Raw genomic sequence first — 19,231 nt, forward strand, 5'->3', positions numbered from 1 at the left:
GGAGGCGATGACGGTTACCGATCATACCGTATATACCTTTGGACGAGGCCTTAGCGGTGGTGGACGGGGAATCCGTGATCTCCTCCATCACAGCGCCGCTGTTGGGCTTCACGGGAGAGGCGGCCTTGCCGGCGGCCGCGCCGCTGCGGCATCCCTGCGCCTTTTCCTCGGAGACAGCCATGGGAGAGGGTGATCGTCCCCGTTCGTCGCCCCACTCCTCCTATTCTCCACCCCCGTTGGCAACGATCGGACACGCAGCACTGGCCCCTCCGCCTCCTCCACGGCCTTACCTGCCCCCTTCCTCCTCCTCGGCTGCTTCTACTTCCTCGTGTGGGCGATGCGCGATGGGGGGTTTTGAGATCGGGAATTCGGTGCTCCACGCCGCGGAATGGGGCTGGCGTCTCGGCCGCGAGCGGGCAATCTAAGGGGAGACGGGAAGAGGAGGAGGGGGTTTGGGGTTTTGCGTGGGTGTTTCACTGCTGTGCTTCGCTTTTTTGGGGTGCCGGTGATGCCGTGATGCTGATGACCGGTGAGTGTCGGAGGTGGGGGCTTGAGTGCTGCCACAGCGTGCCTTTTGACTGCGCGAGTGTTCTTCTTTTTTTAAAGAAAAAATGCAAGTAGCTTGCAGCTTTAAATTAATATAAGACCCACATACTAAACAGAGTTAACATAGTTGGATAGACCTTAACAACAGAAACAGTTTGATACATGGCTCTTGTCCCAAAAGGAAAGAGCACATAGACTTCGGAACTAGAGAAACCCCTTTGCTATGACGAAGATGATGGCTGATGCGCCACTCACGGAATGATATGAAGCTTGCCCATCACGCGTTCAACGTCCCGGTATTTCCCTCAATGATGCAAAAATATATTTCATTTGAAGATAACATTTTTTTGCAGGTTTATTTGAAGATAACATTAGTCGGATGTAACGAGAAAAGGGATTCAATAGTGATTTGATTACCGATGTGCCACAATGCCCACAACATTGCACCCACACAGTGCCACATAATATTTTTGTTAGCACCCTGCTGCGTACGGAGAATCTCTAGCAAGTCCCTACACGAGAGAGGATTCCATGCTTGGCCGAAAGTTTCTCTCACTGCACTCCACGCAAAACGTGTGAGATGGCAGCGAAAAAAGACATGGTTAGCATTTTCCGGAGCGGCATCGCACAAGTGCCTGTGGCTGGCCCCTGCCTCTTGGCCACGTTGACGATGGTTGGAAGGCGGTTCCTAAACAACTGCCATAAAGAGATTTCACTTTAAGTGACAGCGTCGTCTTTCAAAGTCGCCAAGCCACGTCTAGCACATGACTTTGCGTCAGCTTCTCGACATAGATCTGATCGAAAATTGCCGAGAAGCGGAAAGTTTCCAAGATGCAAGTAGCCTCCGCTTTAAATTAATAAGACCCACATACTAAACAGAGTTAACATAGTTCACCGAATCGATAGACCTTAACAACAAAAACAGTCTGATACATGGCTCTTGGCCCAAAAGAAAGAGCACACATACTTTGGAACTAGAGAAACCCCTTTCGTGAATATGCAAAAGACTTGTGTATAATTGTATTGATGGGGGGAATAGAAAGTGATTGTGACAGGGTTGATCTCGTAAGCACATCCGCAAAAGAGATGGTGTGAATGAGATAAACAAGGGCGCAACTATGGGGGCTGCGCGACCCGAGAATAGAACACACTACGTCTCGTCAATCAGTTGGCCAAGCCCCTTGGCCTCGGCGCGCACCCAAGCACGGGCGTCTTCCTTGATGCAGTCGGAGAGTCTGGCGACATAAGGGCTGACGGCGTTGAACATGCAGTCATTACGGTGCTTCCAGAGTCTCCAAGTAGTGAGGATGATGAGGTGGCAAGCCCTCGACGAAGGGCGGTCAGAGAGTCATGTATGGAGGTGGAGAACCACTTGCGGAACTCGCAGTCCGGGCTGGGTAGGGTGGCAGTGGCGTGGCACTGAGGATCTCGTGTCATACCTGATGCGAGAATGAGCAGTCGACTAGAAGATGTTGCATAGTCTCCGGCTCCTGGTCGCGCAGCAAGCAGAGTGGTGCGTATGGTAGGCCATGGCGCGCCAACCTATCGGTCGTCCAGCATAAGCCCTGGTAAGCAAGCCAAAGGAAGATCTTGACCCGAAGAGGCGCCCAGGATTTCCGAGTAAGTCTCCAGGCCAGCTCGATGGTCGATCCGGAGAAGAGTGCCTGGTAACAAGACTTGGAAGAATACGTGCCTGATGTGGTCCATCGCCAAGTGATTCGATCCGGGCCGTCCGAGAGAGAGAAATCATGAAGTTGGGTCCAGAGCAGGACGTACCAGACCAAGGCCTCGGGGCCCAGAGTGTTGTGGATGTCGCGGATCCAGGCGCGGTGTAGGAGGCCATCGCGGACAGTCCTCGGTCGTCGGCGCCTGCTCAGGACCATAGCGTGAAGCAAGGGGGCAACCTCAGAGATGGAGTTGCCGTGGAGCCAGTGATCTTCCCAAAACTGACAGGAAGTGTTGTCGCCAAGCTCCCAGCGCGTGGAAGCCCGGAAAATCGAATGAACCTCAGGCGCGCAGGGGATGTGAAGATGCTGCCATGGCCTGGACGGGTCAGTCTTGCGAAGCTAGAGCCATATGGCCTAGAGAGCATGACCGAAGTGCTGGAGATCCAGGATGCCCAAGCCATCGAACGCAATCGGGGTGGCAAACCCGACCCCAGCTGATGAGACAGTGCCCACCATTGGCCGTTTTGCGGACATGCCAGAGAAAAGTGTGAACCAGGCGGGTGATCTGCTGGAAGGATCGAGGGATGCAGTGCCATGGTAATAAGGATGTGTGTTTGCATGGCGGAAAAGACATGCCTCACGAGAGGAAGCCGCTCGTCGCGGGAAAGCTTGGAGGCCCACCAGGGGGATAGCTTCTTCTCCAGTTTGTCGACGAAGGGCTGCAATGCCGAGGCGGAGACCTTGCAGATGGAAAGGGAAGGCCGAGGCACCTCGTGGGGAAGCCGAGGATCGGACACGAAAAGTGGCCGGCGATGACGACATGGTGGGCAGGCGTGCACTGGATAGGGAGTGCGGAGCACTTTGCCAAGTGGGTGTGCAGGTCGGATGCTTCGCCGAAGATCTCGAGCAGTCGACCGACGATCGTGAGGTCCGGCACATCGGGGTGGCAGAAGAGGACGACATTGTCGGTGTAGAGGGACATGCTAGAAGCCATGTGTCTGTCGGTGAGGCACTTCATGATGCCCAAGTCCATGGCCCTCCGGAACAAGTGGTTCCGGACGTTGATGACAATGACGAAGAGCATCGGACAGACAGGGTCGCCCTGTCGCAGTCCTTTGTGATGATACACCGGCGGTCCAGGCGTCCGATTGATGAGCACGCGAGTGCTAGCGGTGGCTAGGAGGATGCACAACCACATTAAGCTTGGCGGCTACTAGGCTTCGCGCTTGCCACTTAAAAGCCATTAACAGGTTACACCGATCCCTTGATCTGGTGTTGCCACCCAACTAGTGGCTCGGGGGCTACTGCATTGACGATTCAGTGCAGACAATTTACAAAGTGCAAATAATTTCCGAGGAGATTACGATCCTCGGGTTGGTCGGGTTTCTCGAGGACTATGCACACCAAGTTTCCATTCTTACGTATGCTGCCGAGCTAGGAGTTGATCTTGAGGCCGATTTTGCAAATCGACCTGAGTCTCAGGGGCTACTGGGATCAGCAGTTTCATGCTTCCTTTAGGTGCATCTCAGATTTTAGGCTGACACACACCTTGAGGGCTATTGGCTATATATCTCGGCAGAGAATAAAATGCACCAATCGAGAAAAATATGTCCACAAAAAATTAGCCCAAGACCGAGGTGGTGCAGCAGTCCGGCATAAAGCTCGGATGCAAGTGGCTGGCTCTATATATGGCATTTCTGGCATTAAGCTCGGCTGAACTCCTGCAAAGTTTTTCAAGAGTGAGGTAATTTATGACACCTCGGACGCAGCTCGGTGTTGGAGCTTGATAATCCCCAAGTGCAAGGAATCATCGTAGCAATTTCCAAAGGTGGAAGTGACAAGTATGGAGTGTCGAACCCACAAGGAGCTAAAGGTAAGATCAATATTCTCTCAAGTCCTATCTGCCACTGATACGACTGTACGTACACCGAACTTTTACTTCCATCTAGAAATGAGAAATAAAACTACGTTGTGGGTATGAAGAGGACAACTTTCCATGATATCGGAGAACTAAAATACAAAAGTCGGTGCTGTTAATATAAAGTTAGAATATATTACTATATATTATAAATAGCGAGTGTGGAATAATGATGGATCGGCGTGCGGAATTGTCCTAGGCAATTGTTAACAAGATCGGTAGTCGTCATTGCAATTTTATATGAGGGAGAGGCATAAGCTAACATACTTTCTCTTCTTGGATCATATGCACTTATGATTGGAACTCTAGCAAGCATCCGCAACTACTAAAGATCATTAAGGTAAAACCCAACCATAGCATTAAAGCATCAAGTCCCCTTTATCCCATACGCAACAACCCCCTTACTCGGGTTTAAGCTTCTGTCACTCTAGCAACCCACTATAAGAGAATCATGAACGTATTGCAACATCCTACAATGGGAATCCTTCACGTGTGCGCGACACGGAAGGCACCATAGGATAGCACCAGAATTAAACATACAACTCAAACCAATATAGATCATCAATCAACCCAAAAGACAAAGGAAATCTACTCAAAACATCATAGGATGGCAACACATCATTGGATCATAATATGTGGCATAAAGCACCATGTTCAAGTAGGGGATTACAGCGGGGTGCGGGAGAGTGGACCGCGTAAAAGAGATAAGGAAGGTGATGAAGATGGTGATGTTGATGAAGACGATCACCACGGCGATGATTCCCCCGGCGGTACTCCGGCGCCACCGAAAGAGAGGGGGAGAGAGTCTCCCCATTGTGCTTCCTCCTCCATGTCCTCCCTCCTAGATGGGGAGAGGTTCTCCCTCTGGTCCTTGGCCTCCATGGTGATGATGGCCCCCTCCGCGATCCTCCTCCATGGCCTCCGGTGATGATGCCCCCCCGGCAGGGTGCCGGAGAGGGCCTAGATTGATCTACAGAGGCTTGAGGCGGCGCAACTCCCGATCTAGGTTTATTTTGGGGGGTTTTGGTATTTGTAGGAATTTTTGGCGTCAGTCTCACGTCAAGGGGGTCCACGAGGCAGCAACAAGGTAGGAGCACCCTCCCGGGTGGGTAGGGCATGCCCCCTTCCTTGTCGTCACCTCGGGACTCTACTGGTCCAACTCTTGTGCTTCGGGGTTCTCTTTTGGTCCATAAAAAATCACTGTAAATTTTCAGCCCATTCCGAGAACTTTTATTTCTGCACAAAAAACGACACCACGCTAGTTCTGCTGAAAACAGTGTCAGTCTGGGTTAGTTCTAATGAAATCATACCAAAACCATATAAAGTTGTTGTAAACATGGCATGAATACTTAAAAAATTATAGATACGCCGGAGACGTATCAGAGCTCGTCCGCAAAAAGACACCTCGGATGCAATCCGGCGTTGGAGCTTGGATGCAGTTCGACGTTGGAGCTCCGCTACAAAAAGACACCTCGAATGCAATCCGACGTTGGATCTTGGATGCAATGCGGCATTGGAGCTCGGACGCAAGAGGACACGACCACACGAGAAGCACTTCAAACCCGAGGTGTGGCGTAAAAATAACAAGGCATTGATAAAGGCCGAGAACTTAAAGGGGCTCCTCGGATACCCGACGTGTAAACTCTTCGGATTCACTTCAGCGATCCTCAAGATTGAACTGAAGGAAATATGCCCTATAGGCAATAATAAAGTTGTTATTTATATTTCCTTATATTGTGATAAATGTTTATTAGTCATGCTAGAATTGTATTAACCGGAAACTTAGTACATGTGTGAATACATAGACAAAACAAGATTGTCCCTAGTATGCCTCTACTAGACTAGCTCGTTAATCAAAGATGGTTAAGTTTCCTGACCATAGACATGTGTTGTCATTTGATGAACGGGATCACATCATTAGAGAATGATGTGATGGACAAGACCCATCCGTTAGCTTAGCATAATGATCGTTAAGTTTTATTGCTATTGCTTTCTTCATGACTTATACATATTCCTCTAACTATGAGATTATGCAACTCCCGAATACTGGAGGAACATCTTGTGTGCTATCAAACGTCACAACGTAACTGGGTGATTATAAAGATGCTCTACAGGTGTCTCCGAAGGTGTTTGTTGGGTTGGCATAGATCGAGATTAGGATTTGTCACTCCGAGTATCGGAGAGGTATCTCTGGGCCCTCTCGGTAATGCACATCACTATAAGCCTTGCAAGCAATGTAACGAATGAGTTAGTTGCGGGATGATGCATTACGGAACGAGTAAAGAGACTTGCCGGTAACGAGATTGAACTAGGTATGATGATACCGACGATCGAATCTCGGGCAAGTAACATACCGATGACAAAGGGAATAACGTATGTTATCATTGCGGTTTGACCAATAAAGATCTTCGTAGAATATGTAGGAACCAATATGAGCATCCAGGTTCCGCTATTGGTTATTGACCGGAGATGTGTCTCGGTCACGTCTACATAGTTCTCGAACCCGTAGGGTCCGCACGCTTAACGTTTGATGACGATTTGTATTATGAGTTAAGTGTTTTGGTGACCAAAGTTTGTTCGGAGTCCCGTATGAGATCACGGACATGACGAGGAGTCTCGAAATGGTCGAGAGGTAAAGATTCATATATTGGAAGGTAGTATTCAGACATCGGAATGGTTTCGAGTGGTTCGGGTATTTTACCGGAGTACCGAGGGGTTACCGGAACCCCCCGGGGAAGTATTGGGCCTACATGGGCCTTAGGGGAGAGAGAGGGAAGCCCGCGAGGGGTGGCGCGCGCCCCCTCCAAGGGAGTCCGAATAGGACAAGGAGGAGGGGGCGTGGCCCCCCCTTTCCCTCTCCCTCTCCCTCTCCTTCCTTTTCCCCTCCGGTAAGAAAGGAAAAGGGGGGGGCGAATCCTACTAGGAGTGGAGTCCTAGTAGGATTCCCGCCCATGGCGCGCCCCTTGGTGGCCGGCCTCCTCCTCCCCTCCTTTATATACGGGGGCAGGGGGCACCCCATAGCACATCAATTGTTCTCTTAGCCGTGTGCGGTGCCCCCACTCCTCCGGTCATAGCGTCGTAGTGATTAGGCGAAGCCCTGCGCAGATCACATCATCATCACCGTCACCACACCATCGTGCTGATGAAACTCTCCCTCGACCCTCTGCTGGATCAAGAGTTTGAGGGACGTCATCGAGCTGAACGTGTGCTGAACTCGGAGGTGCCGACGTTCGGTACTAGATCGGTTGGATCGTGAAGACGTTCGAGTACATCAACCGCATTAACCTAACGCTTCCGCTTTCGGTCTATGAGGGTACGTGGACACACTCTCTCCCTCTTGTTGCTATGTATCTCCTAGATAGATCTGGCGTGATCGTAGGATTTTTTTTTAAATTGCGTGCTATGTTCCCCAACAGTGGTATCCGAGCCAGGTCTATGCGTAGATGATATGCACAAGTAGAACACAAAGAGTTGTCGGCTATAATAGTCATACTGCTTACCACTAATGTCTTACTTTGATTCGGCGGTATTGTTGGATGAAGCGGCCCGGACCAACCTTACATGACCACGTTCATGAGATTGGTTCCACCGACAGACATGCAACTTGTTTTGCATAAAGGTGGCTGGCGGGTGTATGTTTCTCCAACTTTAGTTGAATCAAATTTGACTACGGCCGGTCCTTGTTGAAGGTTAAAATAGCACACTTGACAAAAAATTGTTGTGGTTTTGATGCTTAGGTAAGAACGGTTCTTGCTAGAAGCCCGTAGCAGCCACGTAAAACTTGCAACAACAAAGTAGAGGACGTCTAACTTGTTTTTGTAGGGCATGTTGTGATATGATATGGTCAAGACGTGATGAGATATAAGTTGTTGTATGAGATGATCATGTTTTGTAAAAGTTATCGGCAACTGGCAGGAGCCTTATGGTTGTCGCTTTATTGTATGAAATGCAATCACCATGTAATTTCTTTACTTTATCACTAAGCGGTAGCGATAGTCGTAGAAGCAATAGTTGGCGAGATGACAACGACGCTACGATGGAGATCAAGGTGTCAAGCCGGTGACGATGGAGATCATGACAGTGCTTTGGAGATGGAGATCAAAGGCACAAGATGATGATGGCCATATCATGTCACATATTTTGATTGCATGTGATGTTTATCTTTTATGCATCTTATTTTGCTTAGTACGGCAGTAGCATTATAAGATGACCCCTCACTAAATTTCAAGGTATAAGTGTTCTCCCTGAGTATGCACTGTTGCTACAGTTCGTCGTGCCGAGACACCACGTGATGATCGGGTGTGATAAGCTCTACGTTCACATACAATGGGTGCAAGCCAGTTTTTGCACATGCAGAATACTCAGGTTAAACTTGACGAGCCTAGCATATGCAGATATGGCCTCGGAACACTGAGACCGAAAGGTCAAACGTGAATCATATAGTAGATATGATCAACATATAGATGTTCACCATTGAAAACTACTCCATCTCACATGATGATCGGACATGGTTTAGTTCATATGGATCACGTGATCATTTAGATGACTAGAGGGATGTCTATCTAAGTGGGAATTCTTAAGTAATATATTTACAAGAAAGTGAGTGGGAGCTCTGTAGCATTTCTAATATTATATGTGGATGACATATTGTTGATTGGAAATAATACAGAATTTCTGGATAGCATAAAAGGATACTTGAATAAGAATTTTTCAATGAAGACCCCGGTGAAGCTGCTTATATATTGGGCATCAAGATCTATAGAGATAGATCAAGACGCTTAATTGGGCTTTCACGAAGCACATACCTTGATAAAGTTTTGAAGAAGTTCAAAATGGATCAGTCAAAGAAAGGGTTCTTGCCTGTGTTGCAAGGTGTGAAGTTGAGTCAGACTCAATGCCCGACCACTGCAGAAGATAGAGTGAAAGTCATTCCCCATGCCTCAGCCATAGGATCTATCATGTATGCAATGCTGTGTACCAGACCTGATGTGTGCCTTGCTATAAGTTTAGCAGGGAGGTACCAAAGTAATCCAGGAGTGGATCACTGGACAGCGGTCAAGAACATCTTGAAATACCTGAAAAGGACTAATGATATGTTTCTCATTTATGGAGGTGACAAAGAGCTTGTCATAAATGGTTACTGTCGGATTACGGGTTCCGTAGACCCTTGAAAGGTTCAAACTCTAGGGTGCGCACGAAGAACACTCTCTCCCCAGCTTGCTCGCTAAACGATCCCATGGCCTAGCTTGACAAACCCAAAGAACAAGGGACACGGGGGTTTATACTGGTTCGGGCCACTTTGCGGTGTAATACCCTACTCCAGTTTGTGGTGGATTGCCTCGAGGGGCTGAGGATCAACTAGTACAGTGGATGAACAACCTCAAGAGGTGAGGTGTTCTTGAGCTAGATGAGCTGGTAGGTGTGAGGATGATCTGAATGATCCATCCCCGCTACGGTGGTGGCTAGGTCCTATTTATAGTGGCCTTGGTCCTCTTCCCAAATGTTTAGGCGGGAAGGGATCCCGCAACGGCCAAGTTTGAAGGGGGACAACTAGTACAAGCTATCCTGACAAAAGTATTCTTCGCCTGCCAAAGGCTATGGTGGTGACGCTGCTGTGGGCTCCGCGATGACCTCCGTCCTGCTGGTCTTGGTCCTGTTGCACCGATATGGAAACCTTTGCCTGATGCCTCGGGACCCCGCGCCTGCGCTTGCCTCCTTAGCACCAAAGAGGAAACTGGTACGCTGCGCCCGCTGGCACCTGCCTGGCCTTGGTCGTCATGGCTCATGTCACACGAACCTCGCGAGGTGCACCCTGCATAGATATCTCCGCTCCTCGGGAGCCAGCCTAGTGAGACTGCCCCCAAGGAGATCTTGGCGTTGTCCGCCTCGCGAGGCTTGGCCCCTCGTGAGGGTCTTGAGTTGTTGCAGCTGAAGCTGGGCCATACCGGGCCGTTGATGGAGCCACGCCACGGGCCGCAGGCAGGCAAGTCTGGGCACCCCCGGCCCAGAACGGCGAAAGTAGCCCCCGGGCCTAAGGCGCGCTCAAACTTGGCTTCGAGGCAAAGCCAAAGGGCAAGTGCGGAGCGCCGCGGGCCCCAACCACCTGCGGCCCCGGTTGATGCGTGTCGATTGATGGGACGTGGGCGCCTCCGCTTCCCCATGCTGCCTCGGCAACCGTTTGACTTGACGTGACCCTGCTGCATGCAGAAGAAAATCATCATTACGTGCGATCATGGAGGCCGGCGGTTGGCCTCCTCCAGGCTATAAATGAGGAGTGGGGAAGAGCCCCCTCGCTGATTGTTCCTTCTTATTCCTCCTCGCCTCGCCATTTTGCCACAACCCCCATGGCACCGATTAGGAGGTTCTCCGCTGCAGGGAAGGGAAAAACCTCTCGTGAGGAGCAGGGGCCGCTCCCGCCGAAGAAGAGGTTCAGATGCTCCCCCGACGTTGGCGTGAGGCTGGAGGTGACGCGGCCTTGGTATGAGCGGCCGTCGCCTGGCTACCCGCTTCCTCTGTGCGCCCATGCGCAGGGCTTCGGAGAAGGAGGGAGCACCCCGCGCCGTGCAAGCCGCGGCCTTGGAGGTTAGGCTGTGGCGGTACATGCCGCTGGCCCACAGACCCATGCCGAGGGCTCCTCACGCGAGTTCATGGTGTGGGCGGTGATGCCACCGCGCACATGGATCAGACTTCCGCAATTCTTTGCTGAAGAGATGCCGCCGAGGGGGGCGCTCGAGCTGTGGTTGCAGTACGCCGAGTGTAGCACTCCGGCCACAGGGGCGGAGGTTGAGGTCGTCTCCCCGGGCAAGATCTTCATGACCCGCGGATGGGGCGAGGTCGCCCGCGCCTGCCGCATGGAGGGGGCCCTCGCCATCCACTTTGAGTACGATGGCGCCTTCACGCTTCTCTTCAAGGTCTTCGATGAGGAAGGCTGCCGCCTGGAGTGCTGCCCTGGAGGGAACCGCCGAGAGGGCGCGACAGCAGGTGCCGAGCCTGCCCCTGGGCCTGCCGATAGCCCCTCCAGCAGCAGCGATGACTCATGGGAGTCCAGTGACTCTCCCAAGCCTAGTGGATCTCCGAAGACGAGCGATGACAGCTACGCGCCACCAAGCTCCCGCCGAGCCCGAAGCGCGGTAGCGGCGTCTGCCCGTCGTCGCCGATGACCTGGACGGGGTTGGCGTCGGCCCCTCGTGGCCCACTGTTGATGATGGCGTCAACGACGACATCTGTAGTCAGGGCTTCTTGGGGTTTTTCCTTCTTTTGTTCCCTACGAGGAATCAAGATGAACCCCGTGGGGTGTGTAAAGAAACGGTAATGCTTTTGCTCCGATGTTTATTATTCCTACTATAAGATTTTTGGTTGCACGTCTTGCTTCGGCACTGTCCCCCTTTTCATCCTTGCGGTAGCTTAGCGCTCTACGCCGGCAGGTCCCAGTCCTTAGGCAGGCTTCAGCCGTCGCTGGTATGCCAGGTCGCGATGCCGTGGTCAAGGCCAGGAGGTGAGCGGCCCAAGGTCCGGTAAGAGCTCCCGAGGTGCGATGCTCAAGAGGTCCCCTTTGGCGTGCAAGCAGCGTCCCGAAGGCAGAAAAGGAAGGCGGCATTGCCAGAGCAAGGCTGACTGAACCGAAAATTCCAATTGCAACGTCATGCCAACGTGAATATGTGACTTATCTTGTCGAGCCCGAGGTGGTTCCTTGTACAACGTCTGATTTGCGCTTCAGCCGCATTGTCACTAGGTGAGGCCCACGCCGGCTTCCCCCTTCCTTGCTCATCTAAATGCTCTGCGTCCTCGGGTCCCGACCCTCGAGCAAGCTCAGCCGCCACTGGTATGCCAGGTCGCGATGCCGTGGTCAAGGCCAGGGGGTGAGGGCTGGAGAGTCAGTAGGAGCTCCTGAGGCGCGATGCTCAGGAGCCCCCCTTTAACGCGCAAGCGGATCGCGCGAAAGGAGGGCAGCCGGCGAGGCCACCTGTAGCTAAGCTCTGGAGATCCCTACGGGTTTGTTCGAGGGGAGAATACATCTTGTAATCGCGTTTGCTGCCCTGCCACTGATCTTTCCGCAAGAAGATAAAGGCACTGATGATCTGGTGAGGTGACGTGATCGCTCAGGTTTGTCAGCGTTGCAGGGACGGACCCGAGCACAAGCGTCGTGCCAGCATGTGTAGCCCCCGTTGCGGGATGAGCAGGAGGCCGGTCAGCAACGCGGGAGGCCGCGAAGGGTAACAGGCAAGTAGGCGATAATCATAAGGTTACTCAAGGGAGGAGGCCAGCTGGTTTGGATAAATGCAAGAACAATACATGCCGCAGGGACGGACCCACACGACCTGGGGATGATGTAGCCCGAGGGGCGCCCCCAACAGAGTAAGTTAAAGATGCGAAAGGTACACATCGCAGGGACAGGCCCGTGCGACTTGGGGATAATGCTGCCTGAGGGGCGCCCCCAACTGAATGAATCGGAAAGAGTCACCTGGCACCATTGCTGGAGGGATGTTGAAGCACCTGAAGACGCATGTTGAAGAAGTTTCTCCTCATGAGTCGCCTGGGTCCTAAGCCTCGGGAGGCTTTGGGGGCCCGAGAGGCTCATGAAGAACCGTCGCCATCTCCGCCAGGACTGCGTGATGCCTGGCCTCCTGAGCCGCCAGAACGCTCTGCAAGTGGCGTTGGAAGGTGACAACCGCGTTCGGCAGGCCGAATGGCATGCGAACATAGCTGTGAGGCGGACCCTCGCACCGACCAACGCGCGAAGGCCAGAAACGCTCCTGGGATGCGGCCCTGTTGAGCCATGGGATGTTGATGCAGACGTGCAGCTCGTCGTCCTCGCCAGGACAAGGAGCTGCGCCAGGTGGTGGGCGGCGGTCGCCGCGCATGGTTCTCGCCTCTTGAAGCTCCTCGGTCGCCTTGGTGATGAACTCGTGAGCAGCAGGCACTCCATGCATTGTGCCCTCATGAGGGAAGCGTGCGATGAAGCATGCCTCCACGTGGTGCCCGAGCGCCTCCCTCGTGACATTGGCTAAGTCAGAGGCCCTCCAGGAGAGAGCCCCCGAGCCCAACCTGAGGAGGGCGCTGGGCGCGCCTTCCTATGTGAGAGAGGGAGGCGCCCCATCCGTGGGCACTGGTCCTGAGGTGGTGCCACTGGAGACACCGCTCTCCTGAGGCTCTTAGCAGCGCAACTGCTTCTTCTTCTTGGGGACAGCCTCAGGAGGGTGGATGGCACCTTCGTTGTCCGGGTCTTCGGCTGCCGCAGCCTGGTAGGCGCGCTCGAGAGAGCACACCGCATCCTTCTCCTCGCAAGCGACCGTGACGATGCCACAACTCCCCGGCATCTTGAGGACATTGTAACCATGACAGGTCACCGCCATGAACTTGGCCATGGCAGGATACCCAAGGATGGTGTTGTACGGAAGGCGAATATGGGCGATGTCGAAGTCGATGAGCTCAGTGCGGTAGTTGTCGCAGGTTCCGAAGGTGACATGGAGGTGGGTTTGCCCTATCGGGGTGGTGGTGCCATGGTTACTCCCGAGAAGGGCTTGGTTGGCTGCAGCTAATCATATGGCACTTGGAGGCGGTCGAACGTCTCGACGGAGAGAACATTGAGCCCTGCACCACCGTCGATGAGGGTTTTGGTGACAAGGACATTGCTGATGATGGGCGAGCAGAGCATCGGGAGGGCGCCGGTAGTTGCCGCGCACTTGAGCTGGTCGGACGAGCTGAAGGTGATGGTGTACTTGGACCACCTGAGCAGGTGCGTGGCCTCGAGCCTGGGGAGGGCCGTGTTCACCTCACGAGCAAACTGCTTGAAGATGCGCTGGGAGGCTGGGGCCTGAGCGCCACCCAAGATGAAGGCGATGGCGCGAGGCTCCTGGAAGCCCCGAGCCCCCTCGCCCTGGTGGTGGTCGTCGTTCCTCCTTGGTGGTGGTGGCAGCGGAGGGAGGCCAGCGTTGCCCTGAGGGCGGTCCTCACGAGGCTGGTCCCTCCAGGCACCCTCGCGAGGTTGGTCCTGCCAGCGGTCCTCACGAGGTTGGTCGCACCACTCCTGACGGGGGCCGCGGTCGTCCCAGCGCCCCCCACTTCTGCCTCCATGGTCGTAGCCTCAGTCGTTGCGCTCGGGGCGCCGACCGAAGCGCCCGTCGCGGATGGCCCTGAGCTCCTGATAGTCGTTGGTGTTGTGGCTGTGTACGTTGTGGAAGGCGCAGAACGGGCGGTTGGCCTTGGATGACTCTGGATGGTCGCAGCCGCGCTTCATCTCTGGTTCCGCTGCGAGCACAGCAGCCCCCTTGCGTTTCACGTCCCTGGTCTTGGCCTTCTTGTCTTCTAGGTCGGCAGCTAGAAGCTCGAGGAGGGAGAGGCGTCCCACCTTAGCTCTCGCGCACTTGGTTGCCATGTTGAACATCTCCAGAGCCGTGCACAGGTCCTCGCGTATGGCGAGCTCCTCCTTCATCTTGACATCACGGACGCCATCGGAGAATGCTAGCCTAATGCATCCCTCCTAGGAAAGATTTGCAGCCCAGCGGGGCGGAGAATAACAAGTTGACCCGGATTGTGTACAACTGTCGGCCAGTTGCATTGCTGACGTTGAAAAAAGGCCTGTGTAGTACATTACAACCTTACATGGCTACTCAGCCCACATTCAACGACGCCGGAAAGGCCCAAACAAGGCTTTTGTACAACTTTTTGAAGTCACTGAGCTCAATTAATAACTTAAGAAAAAAGTTAGAGTACAGTGGAACCTAATTAAAAGCTGTCACGAGCGAAGAAATAATTCAACGGGTCCCACTTGTGCGCGCATGTGTGGTTGTGTGTGTGTGTGTGAGTGAGAGAGAGAGACCCATCGGTCGATGCTCGTAAATACATCTTTCAACCATATGCATTGATGATGCTCAGTAAAAACTTATATAGTTGACATATCATATAGAACATCATAGCACACTGAATTTGCATACAAAAATTTCACGCAGGCGGCACAATCAGGGTGGAAGCAGTGGATCGCTACGGGTAGGGCTATATTGAAACTAACGAACTCGTACATAACGGTTCATCGTCTTTATCAACAACGGGGAAATATCTTGAATGCCGTGCAAAGAAAACAGACAGACAACACAATATATAAGTTCTGCTAGAACATTAAGTTGACATACAACCCTTTCTAAAAAAGTTCAGGTAAAAAAATAGAACAGGTCACAATCAAATGTACTGGCACATCAGTGCTTCACACCCATAGCTCGGATTTAACCAGTATCTGATAAGATTCAGTTGTTACCTCAAATTAGAGCACATCCAGGCAGCCAGCCCTGCCTCTTCTCCCAAAGAAGCAGTGGCCTCCGCCGCGCGATGGAGTAGGCCCTGTGCCATCCATCGTTCCGAGAAACACAGGGAAATTATGATGTTGACTCCTGTAATGGACGTCGTTGATGGACCCGGGCACCAGCGGCGGTGGCAGGACTTCGATTGATGGATTGGCCACTTCTTCGACATGCACGAACACTCGATACAGGTACATCCCTAACGTGGTCCACGACGGCCTTGGTGGCGACGAATAGTACAACCCCGATTCCTGCACCGGTATCTCAACACCAATCACCTTCGGTATGGTGGACGGCTTCTTCATCCATGCCATAACCGTCAGAGCCCAGCTGTCTGGAGGAACAAACATACTTACGAGCTCACCTCCAAGGTCGTTGATAAGCTCATTCATGGACTCGCGGTTCCAAGCACGTCGAGGCATGCCGTGGAAGGTAAGCTTTGTTACAAACTCAAGCTCAGAGGGCACAGAGCCCCATCCTGGGTGCCACCGATCAAAGCTCACCAGTGAGCCATCGCAGAACAAACACCGGGAAGATTCGAACACACGACTGCAGTCAAAAGTTGACCGAAACCTAATGAAGAAATCAGCCGGTGGCGGACAGACTTCGACGAGCAAGTCACTTATTTGGATGCCGTGCGCAATGCCAAGAGCTTTGACAAGGTCATTCGGCGAGACGGGAGGCCGGTCGCCGTTGATGGTTACCATCAGCACTTTGCCGGAAAATTGGTCGTCAAGCGCCGCCATGCCACTGTTGAGCGACAGCACGCAGCGCCCGAAGGCAGGACGGACCTCAGGATTTCTGGCTCGGAGATCCGCGTTGACCGGCGACATGATAGTGCGCTTGAGTACAGGGAGTACAGGAGGGGGATTTGGGGGAACTGGAGTAGGAATCGAGATTCCAGAGGTGGGGGAGGGGCGGGAGATTGGGGATGAAAAGGTAGCATGAATTTCGAACACGCGCCAATATGCTCTCAGCGCGCAAGCGCATGAAAACACCGGTGGCGCCCACATGTCGGCCTAAGAGTCCCTATTCTTTTTTTAGAGCCCAGCCTTTTTTTAGGATCTTTTGAGAGCCTGGCCTGAGAGTCATAATTGACCTATTTGGCATTGCGTTACTACTCGGCCCATATTCAACGACACCTCACTGGCCCAAACAAGTGTACATCATCGAAAAGACACTAAGCTCAAATTATAACTTGAAAAAGGAGGTATATTCTGAACACTGGAGAATGGTGATGCCCTCATTTAGCCCACCAGCAGTTCGAGACAATAAAAAGTTCGAAACAACGATATATACAACATTCAAACACTGACTAGTGACTACTACTAACATAAACAGCAAGACATGATAGTTCATAAGAAGTCTTGCTACACCACAAAACGCACCCATCTACAGCGCTCAGACTCTCATGATCCAGACGAGAATGACATTCTAAATAGAGGCAACTATTACATAGTAAGAGTGACATAGACGAGGATGACCAAATGACAAGGAATATGCATAACAAAAGAGAGAACTACCCATCCAGAACAAGCAGCAAAGACAACAAGTCATTCGAAGAGGGATGATCCAACACCATCATAATTTGCAGCCCCGGTTCATCCAGCAGTGATCCGGAGACACCGGTACTCCACCCTTTCGATGCAACAGCCCAATTACCTATCAACCTGAAGGCTTGAACCACATCACTGCCTGTCGGACTCGACACATCCAAGGATCAAAGTTAATCTAGATGCCTTTGTCATTCTCACCTTCTTTTGTCTGCAGGTTGTATCGTTGACAATCAGGGGAGTTTGCTCCCGAACTCCTAGGTCTCGCCATGTAGACACGGTTTTCCATAGCAAACAGAGCCTCTCTGCCATCAAGGTCCTTGCCAACGGTGATCTCCTGGTTAATCGGATAATTGAGTCCGAGAAACAGAGAGTGTGAACCAAGGCTGTTTACCCGCCTCCAACTCAAAAATCCTGAAGGCCCCAACAAGATGGTATCCTGCTCATAGACGTAACAGCCACTGTCCGGATACTCACTTATTTCACGGTGCTTGCATACAGTGGGGTTTTTGCAATATAACTTTTCTGGCTCATGTGTCCGAATGATCCTCAGTCTTTTGCCATCGTCTGATCGAGCGAGGAACTAGTTGTGCTTCCCTGTTTTTGGCAAAGGTCGTGTGATTACAAAGGGCAGTAACTGTAGGGACACTACATCATATCAAAAAGGACATGCACTGTTAATGTAAGATCAGCATTGTTTAGAGTGTGAGTAGGATAATGCAAGAAATAGCATTGATATGTCCCTGTTGGAACTGGGAGGAAAATACAGGGAAATGTATACTGGTTTCGAAAATATAGAAGTGCCATGCATGGTTATACTCATGTTATCTCACAATCGATTCTTCACAGGAAACTACCATGTCCTGCATGTTATGTAATCATGTTCTGTCCTCACAAACAAATTCTTCAAGGAAACTAACAGACCATGCATTGTTATATACTCATGTTCTGTGGGAAAAAATTTGTGAGCATATTATTCTAGCCATTGATTGCTGAAGGGCGAACATAGGTATGTACACATGGTAAGCATTACAGGATTTCACTACTTCCAAATATAGAGTTCTCCATATGCACATTTACTTCCCTAATGTATGGTTAGATGAAACCAACAGTGTGATGCATGTTTCTACATCATGAAAATGAGGAAACTAACATGGCCATTGATACACACTCATATTTAGTAGTATATAGATTAATATAAAATAAGGAGAATACCAATATCTTCCTAACCGTTTGATTATTCGGGGGTACAAATTGGCTGTAATGACATGGTCACAATCACATGAATTAACTCATTCCAAATATAGTTGATTTACGGCGTCTCTAATACATTGCCATAGTTCTACTCAAATTCTGCTCAAACAGGGATATGTCAATCATCACAAAAAGTTCAAACAGTATCATGGCGTCATCATTAACATCAGACGGAAACAACTTACTCGCGCCGTCCCAGCAATACGTGGTGCCATCTGCTTTGTCGATCGCGTAGATGATGCCATTGTGTTCAATAGCATCACAGAAGTGTGTATCAGCTTTGACGACGATCCACTGCGAGATGAGCTGTCTCCAGCTAAAGAAGGCACCAGCGAAAAGATAGGCGAGTCCCTTGTCGAACAAGGTAATTAGCTTGAAGTCTGCGTAATTCGCATGTCGTGTGGGCACTTGGCAGATTACAATCTTCTGCAAAACAAGGTGCGTCCAACTGATGACATAATCTAGATGACTTGGACCGCGACGGTAAAACTCTATGTCATGCAACGGAGGAAGGATAATCTCATGGGAGGTCAGTAAGTTCACGAGCACCAACTTTTTCCCGTCTTCTCTGATGGCAGCCATCCAGTGGGAGTTCATGCCGACCCAGTACATACCTGCAAGAAGTTTTGGGCGATGGTGATCGGATCGAAGTCGAGGGAAATGATGTACGGCGACCCACTACATACCTGCAAAGAAGTTTCGGCTAATGGAGGTCGGATTGAAGTCGAGGGGCATCATGTACACCTCCGTATAATGGTGAGCAAATCTCGCAAGACCAGATAGCAGCAAGCAGGGTGTCTTGAAAAGCTTAGGCCTCGCTTCGATGATGGCCATGTGCATGCCCCTCGAGCATGCAGCCAGCCGCAGGGCGCTCAACATATCCATACATGAACAACAGAGGTCGAGGACGTCACTGGGGAGATTGCTCCAATCGCGGCTGATATGGATGATGCACGGTTCGCGTTCGGCCATGGTGGAGTTTGGAAGGTGGGGTTTTGG

At 51.6% G+C, this 19,231-nt stretch overlaps 1 protein-coding gene across 2 annotated transcripts in view; it reads right to left on the reverse strand.

The window, feature by feature from the left end:
- Positions 1-542, reverse strand: part of LOC123144681 (copper methylamine oxidase) — an 8,295-nt gene extending 7,753 nt beyond the window's left edge. The window contains exon 1 of one of the 2 annotated variants that reach the window (XM_044563888.1): positions 37-542. In XM_044563888.1, the coding sequence (XP_044419823.1) occupies positions 37-181 (145 nt within the window). In that variant the 5' untranslated portion in view covers positions 182-542. Of the gene's footprint in view, positions 1-27 lie in introns of both variants that reach the window. The other variant, XM_044563887.1, reaches the window with a different exon arrangement.
- Between the last annotated feature and the right edge of the window lie 18,689 nt (positions 543-19,231).

The sequence above is a fragment of the Triticum aestivum genome, chromosome 6D (assembly GCF_018294505.1).
Source record: "Triticum aestivum cultivar Chinese Spring chromosome 6D, IWGSC CS RefSeq v2.1, whole genome shotgun sequence".
Taxonomy (NCBI): domain Eukaryota; kingdom Viridiplantae; phylum Streptophyta; class Magnoliopsida; order Poales; family Poaceae; genus Triticum; species Triticum aestivum.